Source organism: Pelodiscus sinensis, chromosome 4 (assembly GCF_049634645.1).
Source record: "Pelodiscus sinensis isolate JC-2024 chromosome 4, ASM4963464v1, whole genome shotgun sequence".
In the NCBI taxonomy this organism is placed as follows: Eukaryota; Metazoa; Chordata; order Testudines; family Trionychidae; genus Pelodiscus; species Pelodiscus sinensis.
In genome coordinates this window covers 3,103,605-3,124,761 of record NC_134714.1, presented here as the reverse complement: position 1 = coordinate 3,124,761, position 21,157 = coordinate 3,103,605, and the positions used below count along the sequence as shown (strand labels likewise).

General features: G+C 42.8%; 1 protein-coding gene across 5 annotated transcripts; it reads right to left on the bottom strand.

Moving 5' to 3' along the window:
• Positions 1 to 3,063: 3,063 nt before the first annotated feature.
• Positions 3,064 to 21,098, bottom strand: LOC112545402 (uncharacterized). Of its 5 annotated transcripts, none has more exons than XM_025183436.2 (5): positions 20,663 to 21,098; positions 11,046 to 11,769; positions 9,432 to 9,638; positions 5,808 to 6,024; positions 3,064 to 3,560 (listed from the first exon to the last, which is right to left on the bottom strand). In XM_025183436.2, the coding sequence occupies exons 1-5, from the start codon at positions 20,729 to 20,731 to the stop codon at positions 3,365 to 3,367; spliced, it is 1,413 nt and encodes a 470-aa protein (XP_025039221.1). In that variant the 5' UTR covers positions 20,732 to 21,098; the 3' UTR covers positions 3,064 to 3,364. The 5 variants fall into 5 exon arrangements, with proteins under 5 accessions (XP_025039221.1, XP_025039225.1, XP_075782145.1 ...); XM_025183440.2 differs by having other exon boundaries at positions 20,985 to 21,088; XM_075926030.1 differs by lacking the exon at positions 20,663 to 21,098 and adding an exon at positions 19,850 to 20,020.
• Between the last annotated feature and the right edge of the window lie 59 nt (positions 21,099 to 21,157).

Here is a 21,157-nt window from a genome sequence, read left to right as displayed (position 1 = left end):
GTACTTGTTCTGAGCAGGATGTCTCTAGTGTGGTGAGCCATTGAGGAACCAAGCATGGAGGTAGAGTGCCTTTCTCTGGGATGGCGCAGGCCCCCCTGTTCCTGGGTCAGGAGGTGAGGAAGGAGTAAGAGACACCATGGTCGTTTTGTGGACATGAGAGTCAGATAAGTGTACCAACTTTGTCTCGCCCAGTCCGGGGCACTAAGCATTACTGCTGGTGATTCCAATCTGATTTTGTTGAACACTTGGTGGATGAGTGTGCACGTAAACAGTACCATGGGTACTTATTTTTGGCATTGGTTGCAAACAAGTCCACCTTGGGGAACCCCCAGGGAATAAAGAGGTGGTGTAGAATCAATGGATTCACTTCCCATTCATGGTCGAATTTGAAGTTCCTGATGAAGCTGTTGGCTGTGAGATAATCTTTTCCCAGGAGACAGGGTATATGTTGTGTGCTATGCATCATGTCCAGAGGCGGACAGCCTCGCTGCATAACAGGTAGGATCTAGCATCCCCTTGTCTGTTGATGTAAAATGTTGTTGCCTGATTGTTTATAAGGATCTGAACTGTACACTTCTGTATCCGATGTAGGAAGTGTTGACGTGTAGAATACCGCTCTGAGTTCCAGAATGTTTATGTGGAGGGTGGATTCCTGATGCGACCATAGTTAGGTGCTGCCGGTGCATCTCTGTGGTGCATCTTCGACTTAGCCTTTTTAGAAGCCGAATCAGAAGCAGCCAGTGCCGACTTGGACTTATCTGGCTTTGGACTTGTCCACCCTGTCAGGCAGCTTTGCCAGGACCTAAAGCCCTTGGGAGCCATGGTCAGATGATGGTCCCAGTACCTCCCTGTCCGGGCCCTTGAGTGGGTCGGTGCAGGAGGTATTTTAGGTGTTTGCCCCCAGCAACGGCAGAGAAGGAACTGATGGGATGGTGGGCTGGACATGCAGAGTAGAAGCACAGCACATGCCATCTGCTCTGCATGCAGCCCACCGGCGAGCACTGCTACCAAAAACCTTCAGCTAGGCGCACAGCAGCACCCAAACTCTGAAGGTGGAGCACCCACAGGGACACTCCTCGAAGAATTAGTATTGGCTATATACTTGTATTTCAAATGTTTGCTTCTGGGAGATATTAACAGGCTTTGCCCATCTATTGAGAAAGGGTTGCCCTGAAGTGAATAGCAGCATTTCACTGACAATGCTCCTCAAGTGGTGCCAATCCATATCTGAGGAACTTTGCTGTGAACATTCAAACCAGCAGGTAAGCAATGGCTGCTCAGGACTGAGTCACTTCTGGACAGCTCATGTGACAAACACCATTTCTGGAGGAATTTTTACACAATAAGAATAATGGAATTCCCTCCATATGGCAAGATTATTAAAAGGACCATAGAGGTTTCTCCATTTGTCTTCACTCTAGTTCGTCACTTCAGGAGCATCTTTGTTATGAACTGAGCCTGGAAGGACTGATGGCTTATCGTAACATAGGATGTATTCCGGACTTTTAAGGAAGCAGTTTATTCCACCCTGGTAAGAGCCCACACCAGGAACTTTGTAACAGGTGTATGTAATTTGTTTCCTTTAACAATCTTACTTTCAACCTTTTCTTTCTTTCTTTCTTTTATTAATAAGCTTTTAGATTCTAAAGGATAGGCACAGCATACTCTTTTGGGTAGATCTCAGGTATAAATTGACCTAGGAATGTGGCTGGTCATTTGGGATCAGAAGAAGTTGTTTGGATTTGGTATGATTTCTTGCTTGTCAGGGTGGTGAACAGAAGTGCTCTTTATGACAGGTTTTGAGCCTTAGAGAGGAGGGTCCCCAGCTGTGGGCTGGAAGTAGCCCTGTTTCTAAACAATTTACCCTGATTTGACCTCTCAGTGGTGCTCTCAGAACCTTTATATTACAGAAAGTGCTAGAAGTGATCCTATCCTGTGAATTACACACTAATTAGCCTCAGCCAGGAAGGAGATAAAATGGTTAAACTAGAAACATAAGCCACTTGGATGAACTTGAGTATCACAGGGAATATCTAGCATGCTTTCAGCAAAGAAAAATCATGTTTCATGACTCTCTTAGAATGGGCCAGTTAAACAAGAAGTATAAATAATGGATAAAGAAGAACTGGTTGACTGTTCATTGGACTTTCAAAAAGTTACTGATAAAAGCTCCATAAAAGGCTATTAAAGAAATGTCAGTTATCATGGGTTGAGAGGTAAACAGCTGCCACCAATTAAAAACTGGCTAAGATTTAGAAAAGATCAATTTGCATGATGGCCAAAGGGCCCTGTGCTTCCACACTTTGCTGGTGCAATTTAAGAACATAAGAATGGCCATGCTGGGTCAGACCAAAGGTCCATCTAGCCCTGAGTCCTGTCTGCCAACAGTGGCCAATGCCAGGTGCCCCAGAGGGAGTGAACCGAACAGGTACTGATCAAGCGATCTTTCTCCTGATATCCATCTCCACCCTCTGACAAACAGAGACTAGGGACACCATTCGGTGGAGTTCTGATCTTTTCTGTAAGGCTACATCTACACTGCAATACTATTTTGGGATACTGAATTATCCCGAAATAACTATCTCCCATCTTCACAGCAAGCCCATTATTTCAGGATCATTATTCTGACGTCTCCGTAAACCTCATTCCACGAGGAGTAAGGAACGTTTCGGAACAGGGGGTTATTTCAAATTATGAAATAAGCTATTTTGAAATAAGATCAAAGTAAGATCATGCAATTTGCATAGCTGAGATTGCGGCTCTTATTTTGAGCTACGGTGCAGTGTAAACGCACCCTAACTGATCTTTACCCACCAGCCACTTCCCTCTTGCTGGTACTTCATTGAGACTTACATGCTGACAAGTCCCGCTCCGCCTGTGTTTCCCTTATTATTCTCTAGTCCCCCCAAGCCACAGATTCCCTTGTTTCCTCTGTCCCTTCTCCCATTCCTGAGCTGCTGGCAAAGAACGTCTGCAAAATTTACCAGGCAGAAATAACAGAGTAAAACAAAAATATCATTTAGATGTAGTCAAGCATTATATTAATAGAAGTGTAGAGTTTTATCAATGGCCATTGTAGACTTACTCAAGCATTTTAATATTGAATGCCAATATTTGTTTACAGTTCTGACTTGGCAGAGTTATAGGCTGAAAGAAGACATTTCTGCTTTTCTAAGTACATTAGCACTTCATTACAGCCAGTGGCTTTTCAGTTATGAGGAATGTTGGAAGTTTGATTGCACTACCTCTCTTCCTCACATGGAATTTCAGCTGAATTTTACAGAAACATTTTTGGTTTCCTGATAACAGTACATAGCAATCAAAGGCCTATAAATAGTGATGGATTAAAAAGAAAGCCACTGTGCTAAGTGCTCCATAGGCAGTCACATTTAGAAGACATAGGATGCTGCTCTACAAGGAGACATACCCTGCCGTTTGTTGTGATGTGAAAATTCTGGATTGCTTCTTTTGTCAGATTTGTGCCACCAATAACATCAAGCTCTTGCAGATGCTCCATTTTAGCCAAGCTCAACAAGATATTGTCAGTCAAAAGAAAACCACTGGGGATGAAAAACAGATGGTAGTTAGAGCCTCAGAGGGTGTTACAAACACAGTACAGATGAGCAAAGGGAATTATATGTCTTCCCCATCACATGAACAGGGCTTTTCGGCCAGCTCACCACTACTCAAAAGCACAGATTCTCCACAACAGCTGGATGAGCTGCCCTACCTGCCCACCACTTCCAAAGCTAGGGAGAGGGGGAAAACTCTCTGCTTACCCTTGGCTGGAAGAATGAAAATGGCAGCCTACTATGCCTGGATATCACTATCTAGAAACTAGTGCATTAGAAAGTCTTCCTTGGGGAAGGAATATTGAGAGGCCACATTTCTATTACAGGCAGTCCCCGGGTTACGTACAAGATAGGGACTGTAGGTTTGTTCTTAAGTTGAATTTGTATGCAAGTCAGAACTGGTACATATTGTAGGGGAAACTCTAGCCAAACAATTCTCCAGAGCTCAGTTTTATTCTCCCACACCTCACTTCCCTCAGTCCTTTATTCTCAAGCTGAGGTGTCTGCTGAGAAAAGCCGCTCTGCGTCTCCCTGGTGTGCTGGGGGGGGGGGGGGGGCGCTAGCTTCGCGTCTCCCTGGTCTGCTGGGTGGAAGCAGGTAGTGCGGGGTTCCCTCACCCCGTTTGTAAGTAGGGATCCGATGTAAGTCGGATCCATGTAACCTGGGGACTGCCTGTATCTAATCAGAGATTGTGGCTCTGCCTGCCCTAATTTCTGCTGATCACTTCCCTGCTGGGGTCTTCAGTTTTTGGCTACCCAGCATCATCCCACAGTTGCTAGTGCTGGTATTGTACACTCCTCACCCTGTCTTTAAGACAGAAACCCTTCTATGCTCTTTAGGAGTCAGCTAACGAGCTCAATAGCTATCACAACATTGGGTTCAATAATATCAACTCACCTCCCACTCATGTCTCCCTGTATATTTAAGGATAAGGAAATGAGGCCAAGTTTCTCATGCCCACAATTCTTTAGCACTTGTGAGAGAAGAAACACTTGTCCCTGTTACTGATTACCTAACTATTAGCTTTACTGGCATAGGTGAGGGAAATATCTCCTCTGCTCTTTCCACCCTCTCCCTTGAATACACTCGGCTGAACCTGATGGGCTAGAAGCAAAGGCCTGTCTACATGATAAATAGAACCAAAATACTGAATGCAACTACATTTTACACCCGTAATTATTGCAGTTCAAGCCTGTGTATTGATAATCTTATTTCTGAATGAATTGATTTCTTTTTTTACTGAATTTTTAAAATAGGGAACTTCACACACAAACTTGAACTGAAATGGCCAGAAGGTCTGAATTACAACCTAGTTAGTGATTTCACTCCATTTACTGCATAAATAACTCCCAGAATATACAAAACAGGGTACCGTATATACTCGAGTATAAGCCGAGTTTTTCAGCACAGTTTTTGTGCTGAAAAATGCCCCCCTCGGCTTATACTCGAGTCAGAGAACTGAGGCGGGCAAAGCCTCAGAGGCGCGGGACCTCCCCGCGGCTGCGGCTTCAATCCGGGAGCCTGTGGTCTGCTAGGGACGGTCCCCAGCAGACCACAGGCTCCCGAACTGAAGCCGCAGCCGCGGGGGGGTCCCGCGCCTCTGAGGCTTTGCCAGAGCAAAGCCTCAGAGGCGCGGGGAACCGCCGCTGCTGCCGCTTCAATCTGGGAGCCTGTGGTCTGCTGGGGACCGTCCCCAGCAGACCACAGGCTCCCGGACTGAAGCCGCAGCCGCGGGGGGTCCCGCGCCTCTGAGGCTTTGCTCTGGCAAAGCCTCAGAAGCGCGGGAACCCGCCCGGTGCCCCTGGTCTGCTGGAGACGGTCTCCAGCAGACCAGGGGCACCGGAGCAGCTTTCGCCCCGACTTCCAGGGCTAGACCCGGTATCTATCTTCATTTTTTACATTTACCAGTAGCTGCCTCATTTCCTACCCTAGGCTTATACTCGAGTCAATACTTTTTCCCCAGTTTTTTGGGGTAAAATTAGGTGCCTCGGCTTATATTCGGGTCGACTTATACTCAAGTATATACGGTAAGTAAAGACTTCTTCCTTCCCTCTTACTTACTCACTATGTGCTGCCTCTTTATTCAGCTTTATAGGGGTATTAACTGCAACTACATCAACCAGTTTATTGAAAACATTGGTTCAAAAACCTCAGTGCATATCACAGACAAATTTTAATGTAGTACGGTGTGTTTTTTTCATTCTTCACAGTTTGTGTCACGTTGTTTGGTCATACCTAAGACAGAGTCTCGTCAGCTGTGGAAAGAGATGGGGAAATTCTTTCAGAATCTTTTCATCAAATCCATATGAGAGGGTTAGATCCATTTCTCTTAGCTTCCAGGATTTATTAGACAAACAGCTGAGCGCAGAGTTTGAGAGCTTGGTTCCGATCACTCTTAGTTTAGCAACGCTGGAAGGAATGTTATTGACAATCCTATCCAAATTGGAGATCCCTTTAAAAACATACATGGGCACAAAATTGAAAGACATTTATCACTTTTTGCTTCATAATATTTTTTCAAAGTATCAGATTTTTTTAAAAAAAGCAAACTGTCTATATATATAATCTTTTAGCACAATGGTGGGCAATTATTTTTAAAGGGAGGGCCACGTGCCAGCCTGGAATGGGCAGGGCCTTGGGCAAAAGCGGCAGGGCTCTTAAATAGAAATAAGTGAAAGGTCTCACTCCTCCTGGGTCACACGAGCGCGTCTTCCCTGTGGCTGCCAGGCAACGTGTTAGCGGACACAGAGAAGGCACAAGTCCTTTAAACAGAAGCAGTTGAAAGGGCTCCCAGCTCCCAAACATGTTGGCTGGGAGCTGCCAGGAAGGGACGAGCCCTTTCAAATGCTTCTATTTAAAGGGCTTGCACCCGCGGGGCAGCTGCTAATGTGTTGCCTGGCAGCCTAGCAGGAGGTGCAAGCCCTTCAAATAGAAGCAAGTGAAAGGACAAGTACCTTCCCCATGGCTGCTAACGTGTTGCCTGACAGCCATAGGGAAAGCGGGAAACCTTGAAATAGAAGCCATTGAAAGGGCTCGTAGCTCCTGGCCCCGCTGTTAGTGCATTGCCTGGGACCTGCTGGGAGAGGCGCGAGCCTTTTCAATGGCTTCTATATAAAGAGCTTGTGCCTTCCCCGTGGCTGCCAGGCAACACGTTAGCAGCCACAGGACAGGTGTGAGTCCTTTAAATAGAAGCAGTTGAACGGGCTTGCACTTCCCCAGTTCCCAGGCAATGCATTGGGGGCGGGACAGGGAACTGCCGCGTGGGCCAGATCCGGCCCGTTGACAGGCTCTTGCCCAGCCTTGTTTTAGCAGATACCAAAGTTCTGTTTTTCATCCACTAGTCAGCAAGAATAGGACAGTCTGAAAGGTACCAATAAAACCAGTATCTGATTACACTAGAGGCCCAACTGAATCAGGGTTCCATTTTACTAGATGCAGGACACACAGTCCCTGCCCAAACACCTTAGAATCTAAATAGACATCATCATCTCCATTTCACAGAGGTGAAAGGAAGGCCTGGGGAAAGTAAGTGACTTGCCCAAGGTCACAGAGGAAATCCATGGCAGAGCCAGGAACTGAATTTAGATCTTCTGAGAACCACCAAGTGCCCTAACTACAAAGGCTGTCTAGGGGTATGTCTACACTACCCCGCTAGTTCGAACTAGCGGGGTAATGTATGCATACCGAACTTGCTAATGAAGCCCGGGATTTGAATTTCCCGGGCTTCATTAGCATAAAGCCGTCACCGCCATTTTTAAAAGCCGGCTAGTGCGAACCCCGTGCCGCGTGGCTACACGCGGCACGGGCTAGATAGTTCGGAATGGCTACGTAGTTCGAACTATCTAGCCCGTGCCGCGTGTAGCCGCGCGGCACGGGGTTCGCACTAGCCGGCTTTTAAAAATGGCGGTGACGGCTTTATGCTAATGAAGCCCGGGAAATTCAAATCCCGGGCTTCATTAGCAAGTTCGGTATGCATACATTACCCCGCTAGTTCGAACTAGCGGGGTAGTGTAGACATACCCTAGGAAAATTATGTTTTCAAAACCCTCATTTTCAAGTACTTAATAACATAGTATCTTTTGCTTCCCCGATAAAAAATAAAAACTTCCAGTGCCATGACTACATAGAATTATAGAAGATTAGAGTTGGAAGTGAGAGACCTCAGGAGGTCATCTAGTCCAACCTCCTTCTCAGAGCAGGACCAACCTAAACTAAAATTAGATTTCAGACTAAACTTACACCTTACTAATATGCTTAACCTCTAAACTTAATATGCTAGATTTGTTCTGAGCAAGACACATTCTTCCGCTCTACTCTGCACTGGTTAGGCCTCAGTTGGAGTATTGTGTCCAGTTCTGGGCACCGCATTTCAAGAAAGTAGTGGAGAAATTGGAGAGGGTCTAGACAAGAGCAACAACAATGATTAAAGGTCTAGAGAACATGAATTATGAAGGAAGGCTGAAAGAATTGGGCTTGTTTAGTTTAGAAAAGAGAAGACTGAGGGGGGGACATGAGAGCAGTTTTCAGGTATCTAAAAGGGTGTCATAAGGAGGAGGGAGAAAACTTGTTCATCTTGGCCTCTGAGGATAGAACAAGAAGCAATGGGCTTAAACTGCAGCAAGGGAGGTTTAGGTTGGACATAGGAAAAAGTTCCTAACTGTCATGGTAGTCAAACACTGGAATACATTGCCCAGGGAGGTTGTGGAATCCCCATCTCTGGAGATATTTAAGAGTAGGTTAGATAAATGTCTCTCAGAGATGGTCTAGACAGTATTTGGTCCTGCCATGAGAGCAGGGGACTGGACTCGATGACCTCTCGAGGTGCCTTCCAGTCCTAGTATTCTTTGATTCTATGATACAGTAGCACAGCAGTGCAGTTGTAGCACTTCAGTGTAGACAAGGACTACATTGAGAGATTCTTCCATGGTTGTGGTTAACCCACCTCCTGGAGGCAGTAGCTAGGCCCAAGGAAGAATTTCTCCCATTGACTTAGCACGGTCTACCCCAGGATTAGGTTGGTTTAGCTAATTCTGTCAGGGACGTGGATTTTTTTACATACTGAAGTTTTCAGTAAAGACCTGCCAATACAGAGATAATTAGGCCTTATCAAGGTACATCAGCAACTGGTTGCTCATGGTGGAAATGGGGGCAAATGGCAAGTACAGATAAGGGGAGTTTGGGGATCTGTCAACTGGACTGAAAGAGAAAACTCCCCTTATTTCAAAATAACAAGCCGAGTGTTCACACTACCAGGCCCGTTATTTCAAAATAATAACTCCTTCTTCCAATAAGGAATAACACTTATTTCAAAATAGTTATTTTGAAGTAGCGGTAGTGTGGACGCTCCAGTGCTGCTATTTTGAAATAACTACTCCCCAGAGTAATTCAGACTAATTACTCCCCAGTGCTTTCTGGGGCTCTAAATCAAAGTAGTGCATCCACATAAAAGAAGCCTGCCTCAGACTAATTTCGGCTTCTCCATAATGTGGACACAATATTTTGAAATTATTATTTTGGGAGTTATAAGTTGAAAATAAGATATTTTTAAATAATTTCCTAGTGTAGACATGTCCTAAGAGTTGTAAGGCAGCAAATTCATTAAATAGGTGATATCTAGACTGTTTTATCAGTCAGGTTTGAATGAACATAGTCAAGCAGAATCTGAATTGGAGAACTGATTTTTTCAGAGACAATATTAAGATATATCATTCAGCCAACAGGAGCATCTATAAAAATAAGCTCTCACCTGTCTGGCAAGTCACCATTTAACAGAAGATGAAACTAGCTCAAGCCTTTCTAAGTTTGCACAAAACCAAAACCTCTACAATCGTTAAAAAATAACTCCCTCCCCCAACTTACATGCAAGATTTAATTCTGTCAAGTTTGGTAGGTTCTTCAGTACTTGTCCAAAGACATCCACTGAGTGTAACAAAAAGTCTTTGATGTAACAAACGGTAAGAGTGTGGATGGTGGAGAGCTGATCCAGGAAACGTTCTGAAAAAAGGTTGTAACCAGTCTGCCTCAATGCCAGAGTGTGAAGCTGAAGCTTTGCAATGGGAGGTGACTCTAAACACAAGTGGGTGATTGAAAGAAGGGGAGGGTGAGTCCTCATTTTACTTACCAGAAATATTTATTTTCCAGTATTAAAGCACAATTTATGTGTAAGTCTTTATATTAGGTTCATAGTTAATGGTAGCACATAGTGAATAGGAAAGATGGAGAAAAATACACACTCACGCCCACTCACCTCCATCCCATACTAAGATTAATGATTTGGCTTAACTGCAACCTAATTTCTTCAAACAGGAAGATATCTGACAATGAGTTATCTAGAAAGTTTGAACAATAAACAAACCAATCGTCGCTTAATAGAAGGGGTGCGAAAAAGGTCAGCTATGGAAATTTCATAAAGGGTACATTTTTTAATTATTTTAAATTCCTAAGCTAAGGAACAAATTCAGCTGATGATCCCCAGAGAGTTCTCTCTTTACACTCAGATTATGTGCTTTAAAACTGGAAGATAGACAGGATTTTTCCTATAAAACAAAGAAGTTGAATCTCTGCTTTAGATGTAAGACTGAATATATTATAAAGATGCTACAGTACTTATAAACACGTGTCAAGATTTTCAAAAAATGATTAGTTACGTGGGAAAGACAAGGTATGCAAAGTATTTTGGGACGGCGGGGGTCACTTTCAATGTTCCCGCTAATCTCTTCCATCATGTGGAATAAATTTTTATGTGCACCAGGGCATGTGCAAATGTGTTCCACCAATAGAAAGAAAAAAACTAGCTGTGGGCACTCTGCTAATCAGCTGGGCGAAATCTGAATCTCCCTAGTGGCCACAAAAATGCACAGTTTACAGGGAATACTGGTTACTTTAAAGGGGCCTGACATTTGAGGACAAGTGCTCAGCTCTTTTTGAAAATCAGGACTCATTAAAGGTGTTTTCATTTGAAAGTCTTTGGCAAGAATATTCTACAACCTAATCATAGCCTAAAATATATATCTTATGTTTAGAGCCAAGGATTCCCAAAGGAGTCTAGCATCCAAATCCTATCAAAATTCAGGGGGAGAGGGACACCTAATTCCTTAAGTTCCCTTTTAAAAATTCCAGCCATACTTATGTGAAAAGTGATGTATATGTTCAGTTTAAAATACTCTAATAAGCTTTAGGAAACGTGTACAACAAATCAAAACTGTAATCTGAACCTCATCCATTAAAGCAAGTGGACACAGTTAAGAATATATCTTCACTCCCAGGACACTCTAAAGTACCCAGCATGTAATCCTTTGAGCAACAAAAGACACTTAGGCCCCAATCCTGGCAGCTCTTATGCATATACTTAACATTCTGCCCTGAGCAGTCGTGCTGTTTTCTGGTGGTAGCAAAGTTAAACATGTGCATCAGAGCTGGTAGGACTGGAACCATAATCTGAAATATGAATATAGCTATAGAAACAATGCTCACCTTCTGGTGAATAAGGGATGGGATGGCTATCTGGTAAACTGAGGCATAACAAAAGCTGCTCTTTATTCAGGATGTAAGAAAGTGACAGTTCTCTGAGTTTTGGTAAATGGAATAAAACATATTCTAGTACGTTCTCGGGAAGAGCCTTTTGCACAGTATGCAATGAGAGCACATGTAGGTTTCGTAAGCTAGCAATTCTGATCAATTCACTGCCACTTAAGGTTATGCCGCACAACAACAAGTGGATTAGGTGCTGAAAGTGCACAACTTCCCTGATTACACTTCTCTCCGATAACCCAGGGCATATTTTCAAGTGAAGTTTCTGTAGATGTGTGAGCAGCTGTAAACAATGCAGGATTTCCTCACTCCAGAGGGAATCCACAGTTACATCTAGCAAACCAGGCATAATCTTCAGCAGCTTTTGCCACTGCTTAAGCCTGATTTCTTTCACTTCTACAGAAGTTATCTTTCTCTTCCGAAGCACCTCCCAGAACTCAGCATTGAAAACGTTTATGCGTCGGAGGATGATGGTACTCTTTTGCCACAAAACAGGCTGATCAACCAGGTCCTTAAAGAGCTTGCATGTGGCACGGATTTTGTTTTTTTCTGCAGGAGGAAGGTACCTGATTATCTCAGTCAGCATTTCTTGAGGCAACTGCAGCACATGAGTAGCTTTCATTATTGTATTATTGGCTGGCATACTTTTCTCCTGCATACTTCCACTCTTTAAAAAAAAAAAAAAACAATTAGTTACATAGCCCAGAAACGTATTATGTTCACATAAGCCCACTGACACAAAGCCTACAAGAGAAAGGAGTTGACTGAATGAGATGGCTTGACTGTAACCTACATTTATACCATACGTTAACACGTACCATGACATACATGAAAATTTATGTTTTATAGAACTATTGCACTTAATATCATACATGTGTTGCAAAAAATACATTAAGATTGCAAAGTCCAGTCCTGGGAAGTTAGGAAGTGACAGAATTAAAGTTGTGTGCACATAGTGATAGTCAGGGCTCGACAAATCCCTGATTAATGATTAAAGGTTTAGAGAACATGACCTATGAAGCCAGGCTTCATGAACTGGGCTTGTTTAGTTTGGAAAAAAGAAGATTAAGGGGGGACATGATAGCGGTTTTCAAATATCTAAAAGGGTGTCACAAGGAGGAAGGAGAAAATTTGTTCCTCTTGGTTACTGAGGACAGGACAAGGAGTAATGGGCTTAAAGTGCAGCAAGGGAGGTTTAGATTGGACATTAGGAAAAAATTCCTAACTGTCAGGGTGGTCAAATATTGGAATAAATTGCCAAGGGAGGTGGTGGAATCTCCCTCTCTGGAGATATTTAAGAGCAGGTTAGATAGACATCTGTCAGGGATGGTGTAGACGGAGCTTGGTCCTGCCTTGAGGGCGGGGGGCTAGACTCGATGACCTCTCGAGGTCCCTTCCAGTCCTATTATTCTATGATTCTATGATTCTATGAAATCCGCTTATCTACTCGCCTATGGCGAGTAGATTTCAGCTGGTCACCGCATTCCGCGGCAGCGTGTGCATGCGCAGTGTGGTGTGGGGCTGGTGAGTGGGTTTTCGCCGCGGTCGTTGAGCCCCGGTGATAGTAGTGCATTGAATGCTGTATTAAAAATGTAAGCTGTATAAGGGCTTTCTGGTCCTGTGTGCAGGCTTGGGGCCTCTGAACGGAAGTGTGTGATTTGGATTTTCAGCAGTCTGCAAAGAGTCAGCCTCCAGCAAAGTAGGTTGAGTTGTGTCTCTCTGCCTTGGGGAGTAACCTGCATTGTCTCTCTCTGATTTTTATTCCTGTGTGTGAGAGTTCAAGATTCTAAAAATTAAAGCAGTGTTACACTGCCACCTTCCAGAAAAAGTATTTCGTATTTTGATGTAGGGATGTTAGCCACCAGGTAATAAAATATTCAGAGGGGTAGCCATGTTAGTCTGTACCTGAAAAAAAACCTTAAACAGTGAATAGTCCTGTGGAACCTTAGAGACTAACAAAAAATGTAGAGCTTTGGTGTGCACGTCCCACTTCTTCAGATGAATGGAGTTAAGAGGTCCAGCTATAAATAAAGAGAGAAAGAGAGGGGATGGGGAACTCCCAGCCCTGGCTATCAGAGGCAGGGAGGTGGCACCACGGACATGGTGCAAGGTGAACCAGCTTTTAAACGGGCTCTCCCCAGCACTGGCTCCTGCTCCCCACCCTCCCTTGCTGTCTCTATCAGAGACAGCAAGGGGAGGAAACACGAGTAGTTGATTTGATTAACCAATAAGCCTAGGCTTATTGGTTAGTTGACTAGTCCGGGATTCCCAACCGCACATGGACTGGCAGCGGGCCACAAATCCCAGCTTGCCAGGCCGTGGCACATTGCCTGGCCATGCCCCCAGCTTTTGATTAGCCCTGCCCAGTGGGGTTCCCTAGAAGGGAATTCCCTTCGCCCACTTCACCATGCAGCAGGGTGAGTGGGGTGGCAGGCAGGGCTAGCGCTGATGCCAGGGCTGCTGTGAGGCTGTTCCTACTGGGGCAGCCTCACCGTGACCCTGGTTCCAGCTCCGACAGCCACTACACGGCTTATTGAGACAGACTTATTGAAAGTCTTTGGGTAAAGTTAAAAAAGGTAAAAAAGACCAAGGATGATTCATTGTAGGAGTCTACTACAGACCACTAAACTAGGAAGAAGAGGTGGATGAGGTTTTTTAAAAAACAACTAACTGAACCATCCAATACACAGGCCTTGGTTGTGATGGGGAACTTCAATTACCCAGACTTCTGTTAGGAAAATAACACAGCAGGGCACAGATCACTGCTCTACAGCCAAAATGCTTCTGAAATAAATGTAGTCAAACTTTACTAATTCTGGGTCACTGAGAATGAAAATGATGCTTAAAATTGTTGATTGGCTCTAGTTTTCAAGATATGCTATTGGGACAGTATATACGACCGGTGCCTTGTGAATGGTGGAGGATAAGTGAGTTATAAAGGGAAGGGGTCTCAATTTAAACCAGAAATGACTAAAATACATCTTTGACTGGATCTTTGAATAAATCTATGACTGGGTTTGGACAGTACTTGCTTTTTAGGCAAAACAATGAATGATGCAATCTGAAGCTGGTATTGCGTCATACATGATATGAATTGCATCATGTTATTCCTAGAAGTCATGGATGTTTTGCTGCATAATGGCAATGTTTGCCATCAATTCCAGTTGGTCATGCAGTCCATATAAAGGAAACCTATGACAACATGAAACAACTTTTGAGGTGCATAAACTATGACCAACATCAGTGGCAGCTTTGTGGCGATTTGAAGGTTGTTGCTCTTTTGCTTGGTCTGCAGACTGGATACACAAAGTACTGCTGTTTTCTCTGCGAATGGGATAGTCGTGCAAGAGATTCCCACTACATCAAGATAGATTGGCCACTCTGACAGTCATTGGAGCCTGGGAGGAAAAGTGTTCAGCATCCACCACTTGTTGAATCAAGGAAGATTTTGTTATCACCCTTACACATCAAGCTGGGTCTGATGAAGAACTTTGTCAAGGCCATGGACAAAACACAAGCAGCTTTCAAGTACCTCCGTGGAAAATTTCCAAGGTTAAGTGAAGCTAAGATAAAGGAAGGTGTCTTTGTTGGTCCTCAGATTCGTGAACTTCTTTGAGATGATGCATTTGACCATACACTGCGTGGCATGGAAAGCCTTCCAGTTAGTGGCAATACATTTTCTCAGAAACAACAAGGCATACAACTACAGGTTGTTGGTGGAAAACCTCCACAAGGCATACAAAAGCCTTGGTTGCAACATGTCACTAAAGATACATTTTTTGCACTCTCATCTAGATTTTTTTCCACCGAACTGCGGAGCAGTGAGCGACGAGCACGGCGAGTGATTTCACCAGGACGCTGCAACAATGGAGAAACGCTTTCAGGGCAAATGGAGCCCATCAATGCTTGCAGACTATTGCTGGACAGTGACAAGACATGCTCCATTTAATGAATACAAGAGACAAGCCAAGAAGCGCCGAGTAGACACTGAATAGGACTAAACTATGTACATAATAAGTTTTTTGCCTTTTGTTTCATAATAAATGTTATTTATATAATCCTTTTGCTGATTTTTAAAGTGTTACATAAACAGGACAGGTGAAGTATCATCAAGTAAAGCAACCATAAACACAGGAAAAGACCTAGGTTTACAATTTATGATTAAAACTCTACTATCTACACAATATACATAAGCAGAAAATGTAAAAACTTAAATATCTTGGAAACAGTAGCCAATCAGTTGTTTTAATTATCATATTTGAATTCAGCACATCAAAATACATAATAAATAGCACATTTTATCTCTGAAGGAGACGACTTCTAAAAAATTGTAGACCAGTGTTATCGATCAAGTTCTTGGAATATATTGGAGACAATTACTTATTTCAGAAGGCAGAGAAAACTACTGTGGGGAGGGGAGATTTGATTTTGACAAATTGGGAGGAACTACTTGAGAATTTGAAATGGAAGGTAGCTTGGTGACCGTGATCATGAAATAGTAGAGTTCATGATTCTAAGGAGTGGTAGGAGGAAAAAGAGCAAAATAAAGATAATGAATTTCAAGAAGACAGACATTAGTAAACTCAGGGCGTTGGCAGGTAAGATTCCATAGGCAGCAAGACTAAGAGGCAGAACAACTGAAGACAGCTGGAAGTTTTCCAGAGACATTATTAAGGGCAAACTATTCCACTGCATAGGAATGATAGGAAGTATGGCAAGAGACCACATTGACTTAACCAGGATATCTTCAAAAGATCTAAAAAACCTACAAAAAGGAAGTGGAAACTAGGTCAACGTACAAAGGATGAATATCAATAAATAAAACAAGTGTGTAGGGACAAAATTAGAAAGGCCAAGGCACAAAACAAGATCAAACTAGCTAGAGACATAAAGGATAACAAGAAAATATTCCACAAATACTGTACATTAGAAGCAAGAAGAAGACCAAGGATGGGGAGGGCAATTAATGAAGAGGGAGAAAAACAATTACAGAAAATGTGAGAATAGCAGAGGTGCTTAATGATTTCTTTGTTCTGGTTTTCACCACAAACGTTGGTGGTGACTGGATATCTAACATTAAATAGCAGTAAAAATGTGATAAGATCAGAAGTTAAAATAGAGAAAGAACAAATTAAAAATTACTTACACTAATGAGATGTCTTCAAGTCACCAGGGCCTGATCAAATGCATCCTAGCATACTTAAGGAGCTGACTGAGGAAATATCTGAGCCATTAGCTATTATCTTAGAAAGCCGTGGGAGATGGGAGAGATTCCAGAAGACTGGAAAAGGGCAAATATAGTGTCCCATATTCCATCTATATAAAGGGAAATAAGGACAATCCAGAGAATTACAGACCAGTCAGTTTAACTTCTATACCAAGAAAAACAATGGAGCAAGTAATTAAGGAATCTTTTCACAAACATCTGGAAGCTAATAAGGTGATAAGAAATAATCAGCATTGATTTGTCCAAGAACAAATGGTGTCAAATCTAACTGATAGATTTATTTGACAGGGTAACAAACTTTGTGGATAGGGGTGAAGACTTCAGTAAGGCTTTTGATACAGTCTTTCATGACCTTTTCACTAATAAACTAGAGAAATACAATCTACATCAAACTATTACAAGGTGGTGCATACTGATTGGATAATCCTTCCCAGGGAATAGCTTTCAATGGTTCAGTCATGCTGGAAGGATATAATGAGTGGGAGTCCACATGAATCAATTCTGGGTCCAATTCTATTCAATAATTTCACTGATTATTTAAGTAATGGCACAGAAAGGACACTTTTAAAGTTTGCAGATGATACCAAGTGGGAGGGATGGCAAGTGCTTTGGAGGATAGGATTATAAATCCAAATGATTTGGAGAAATTAGAGAAATGGTCTAAGGTAAACAGAATGAAATTCAATAAGGATAAATGCAAAATACTCCATTGAGGAAGGAACAATCAGTTGTACACATACAAAAAGGGAAGGAGCACTGTGGAAAGGGATCTGGGGTCATAGTGAACCACAAGCTAAAAATGAGTCAACATTGTGACACCGCTGGAAGACAAACAATCCCCTACCCCCAACACACACCCAAACTAATCATTCTGTGATGTATTACTAGGTATATTGTAAGCAAGAAATGAAAAGTAATTCTTCTGCGCTACTCTGCGCTGATTAGGCTTTAAATGGAGTATCGTGTCCAGCTCTTGGTACCACATTTCAGAAAAGTTGTGGAGAAATTACAAAGAAGCCCAGAGAAGAGTAATCATTTTTGCTGACAGTTTAGAAACATGACCTATGAGGGAAGATTGAAAGAACTGGGTTTGTTTAGTCTGAATAAAAGACTGAGAGGGAATATTAAGCCAATTTTCAAGCACCAAAAAAGGTTGTTACAAGGAGGAAGGTGAAAAATTATTCTCCTTCACTCTGAAGATAGGAGAAGAAGCAATGGGCTTAAATTGCAGCAAGGGAGGTTTAGCTTGGGCATTTGTAAAAACTTCCTGTCAGAGTGGTTAAACACTGGAACAAATTGCTTAAGGAGATTGTGGAATCTCCATCTTTGGAAGTTTGTAAAAGCAGGGTAGACAGACATTAATCAGGGATGGTCAAGATGGTGGTCATCCCTACCATGGATGAACTCTCAAAGTCCCTTCCATCCCTATGATTTAGTCCATATGAACACCTAGAACAATTCTCATTTCTCCAGCCAGCACTGTCCTCCTCTAGCTAAGCAGCCACAGGTGCACTGGAAGTTGGGCCCCAGGTATCTGAAGTCAGACACTCAGAAAGTGAGTGGTACTCTGTGAAAGTTATGGTTTCAGTAATGTGCCTTGCACCACACATATAATCTGTGTTTTAGGCAAGGTTAGAACAGATTTCTTGCATGTAGCAATGAACCAACCACATTATCATCTCTTCTCTTTCTATAGCTCCCTAGCCAAAAGTCCTACAGCCAACAACTTTATTCACAGCCAAGATTCATTCAAGTAAACCAAAAACACAAGGCCCTGCCAAGGAAGAAATGGGAAGACAAAAAAAAAAAAAAAAGTGAGAGATTAGAAACTTAATGTGTCTAATCAATTCGCAGCATGAATCAAAGAGTAATTAAAGATTTAAGTGGATTTAATGTCATTTCTAGTGTTTTAAAGCCAAAGTATGGATTACTAAATAATTATAAACGAAATTTGATTTCTTCTGCAAAGGCAAAAGAAGGGTAAGATTTATTCAGAGATCTAAATATACCCAGAATGGAATCGCAAATTCTAAAAGTAAGAGCCTTGCAGAGCAGGATAAAAATTGGTACTGCTTCTGAAGCAATGGTTGCACTTTTTATAAAAATGGAGCAAAGAAATGTGATAATGGAAAATTATAGAGTCGTTAACTAGGTAGATATGTAGAAAAGACAAATCTAATTATACTACTGCCATATGAAAATAGCTCCAGAAGGGAGACTAACAATTAATGACAAATTTCCAAGATTCTTCATATGTTATAAATCTCTATAGGAATAAAAATGCAAATCCTCAAGACCTGAATTACTATTTTTTAATTAAAATGAATCTGTTCTGGTTAAATGAGATGCACTCAATGGTTTTTAATTTTAAGAGGCTCCCTGGGCCTAGCCCAAATCCTCCCCATGGTACCTTATTTCAAGTGCACAAGAAACTGGCATTCTTCCTTGATATTACAGATAATCTACTGCAGAAGGGATAAAATAAGCAACAATAAATTAAGTTTTAGGAGGTTCCCTAAGCTGAAACAGCATGTAAAAGGCTGGAATGCAAGAGGATGGCAATAACTACGGCTATAGACGGGTGCCAGTCCTCAACGACACAATACATGTATCTTTGTACACATTATGAAAATTCAATTCCTTTATTTCTATTCCCCCATTATAGCCCCAAGATTTCTTATCATTATACCAAGACCACAATTATATTTTATATCTGGTCATGTAAATAGTAAAAGTGCCCTGTCCCTTGCAGGTCCTGTATTGATTTTCCACCAACTTCCGGTGTTTTCTCTCTGTATCTAGTTCTACCTCTCTCTGTATCTAGTTCTACCTCTTTTAATTTTACCACCTAATGCTTGGTTTCTTCTAATAGTACCTTACCAGATGGCCAACTTAAGTGACTAACAATGTTAGCAGCACAGGTAGGTGAAACCAATAGCAGAATGCAAAGGTTTGCTGAAGAAAACAGTGCAAGGGACTTGTGAGCACTTCCCTTTCATTTTTTCCACAACCAATCCTCTATCCTCCACCACATGTGCAAATAACGTGTTGCTTCCCCTCCTACACATACAATATCCTCTCACCCCACAGACAGGTTGGTCCTCTGCAGTTATTTATCTCTGCTGGGGTGAGAATTTCTCTCTTCAGATTAGAGGAGAGGGGAAGCAGCATCCCTATCTGATGATCTTAGCAAAGAACAGGATCCAGAAAGCCACTCCCAGATGCCTTGAGTTTGTGAAGGAAGTTTTTAATCAAAATGGAGGTTTTCAAAAAAAAAAAAAAAAAACTCAACAAGCTGTTACCAGCTTCCTCCCTGAAGAGACTGAGCTTGGACTCTGGGTGACAGTAATTATATATTTTCAATTCCCTTGGTTTAAGATTTTATATATGTCCACTGGGCCTAATGAGTGTTGTTATCCACTCATATTTTTGAATAGTTACACAGTTGTTTGCCTCTCTGAATTTTAAAGCTCAACTCCCAAAACCTACTTCCTGATTTCACTTCTTTTTTATTTTGTACCTTCTTGTTATCTTTGAGCCAGCACATCTGGATAACAGTTTTGTTAGTGTCTCCATACACTTGTCTTTCTCCTTTGTCCTTTTGTAGCATCCTGACAGAATTTATTTGGCATTTAAACCCAGGCACTACACAACTTACAAACCTACTGCAGTCATTGGCAGCAAAAGGGCAGCCTTGCCACCTGATGGATATAAAGTATTTTGCCCAAGTATTAGTGAGATAAATAATCACCTAAGAAGGAAAAGATGTCTTAAACTAAAGAAGGACTTTGCCTGTCTTGATGAAATACAAATCAAACTGAGTATGAACTTTTAAAAAAAGTCTTGAGACATTTGAAGAACAAAAGCAGAGATACCCCTTGATAAACAACACTGGGATTATGTAAACACATGCACTGTAAGTAACTGGGGAGTAAAGAGGTTCAGTCACATAAAATGCTTGAGGGGGAAGACAATACTTTTTCTCGCTCAGCTATTTGACATGGGAAGTAAAATCCTGTTACTGTTTGTGGTATTAGCAAATACACATGAAACTACCAGGGTTCAGAAATGGGCCAAATTCCACAACATGAATTTTGAGTAGTAGGTGGTGGTTACATTCTAGAGGTGGGGGAGGAGAGTTAATAACACTTTCTTTTCTAACAGGCTCCTGCAGAACTGCCAGCTGAGGATCCACAAGCAAAATGCTCAAAAGAACAAACTTAAGACCAGCCTATGGGTTGTCACATCACAGGTCCATCTAGCCCCGTGTCTTCTCTTCCAACAATGGCCCATGTCAGATGCCCCCGAGTTAAGGAACAGAACAGGGAATTACCAAGTATCCCTCTGCTCTCACCCATTCCCATTCTGAGAGACAGAGGCTGCAGGCACCATTGCTGCCCATCCTTGGGCTTGGTCCTGCCTGGAGCAGGGGGCTGGACTTGACCTTCTGAGGTCTCTGGGCCTAGCTAACAGCCACTGATGGACCTGACCTCGAGCACTGAGGTCACCTTCCTGCCCTGGAGTCTGTCAGCTCTTTCCCCAGCCCTGTTAAAGTCCTGGTCTTCACAACATCCTCCGGCGAGGAGTTCCACAGGTTGGCTGTGCCGGTTTTCAACCTGCTGTCTGCCAGGGTCGTTCCACGTCCTACCACTGACCGGCCCTTTCGCAGCTCCCGGTGTCTGGGGCTCCCGCTCCCCGGGGAAGGGGGGTTTGCCCAGCCCGCGCGGGGCGGGGCGGGGCGGGGCGGGGCGCGTTCGGGGCGGCGTCCCCTCTCCCCCACCCGGCCTCGTGCCTCTCCTCTCCTCAGACACAAACGGCTGCGGGGGGA

Coding starts and splice junctions, on each gene's coding strand:
- LOC112545402 (XM_075926030.1), bottom strand. CDS start 19,939: ATGCTACAAAAGGACAAAGGAGAAAGACAAGTGTATGGAGACACTAAC. Junction 11,770..19,849: donor GGCTCAAAGATAACAAGAAG/GTACAAAATAAA, acceptor TTTTTTTTAAAG/AGTGGAAGTATGCAGGAGAA. Junction 9,639..11,045: donor CATCCCTTATTCACCAGAAG/GTGAGCATTGTT, acceptor ACTTGTGTTTAG/AGTCACCTCCCATTGCAAAG.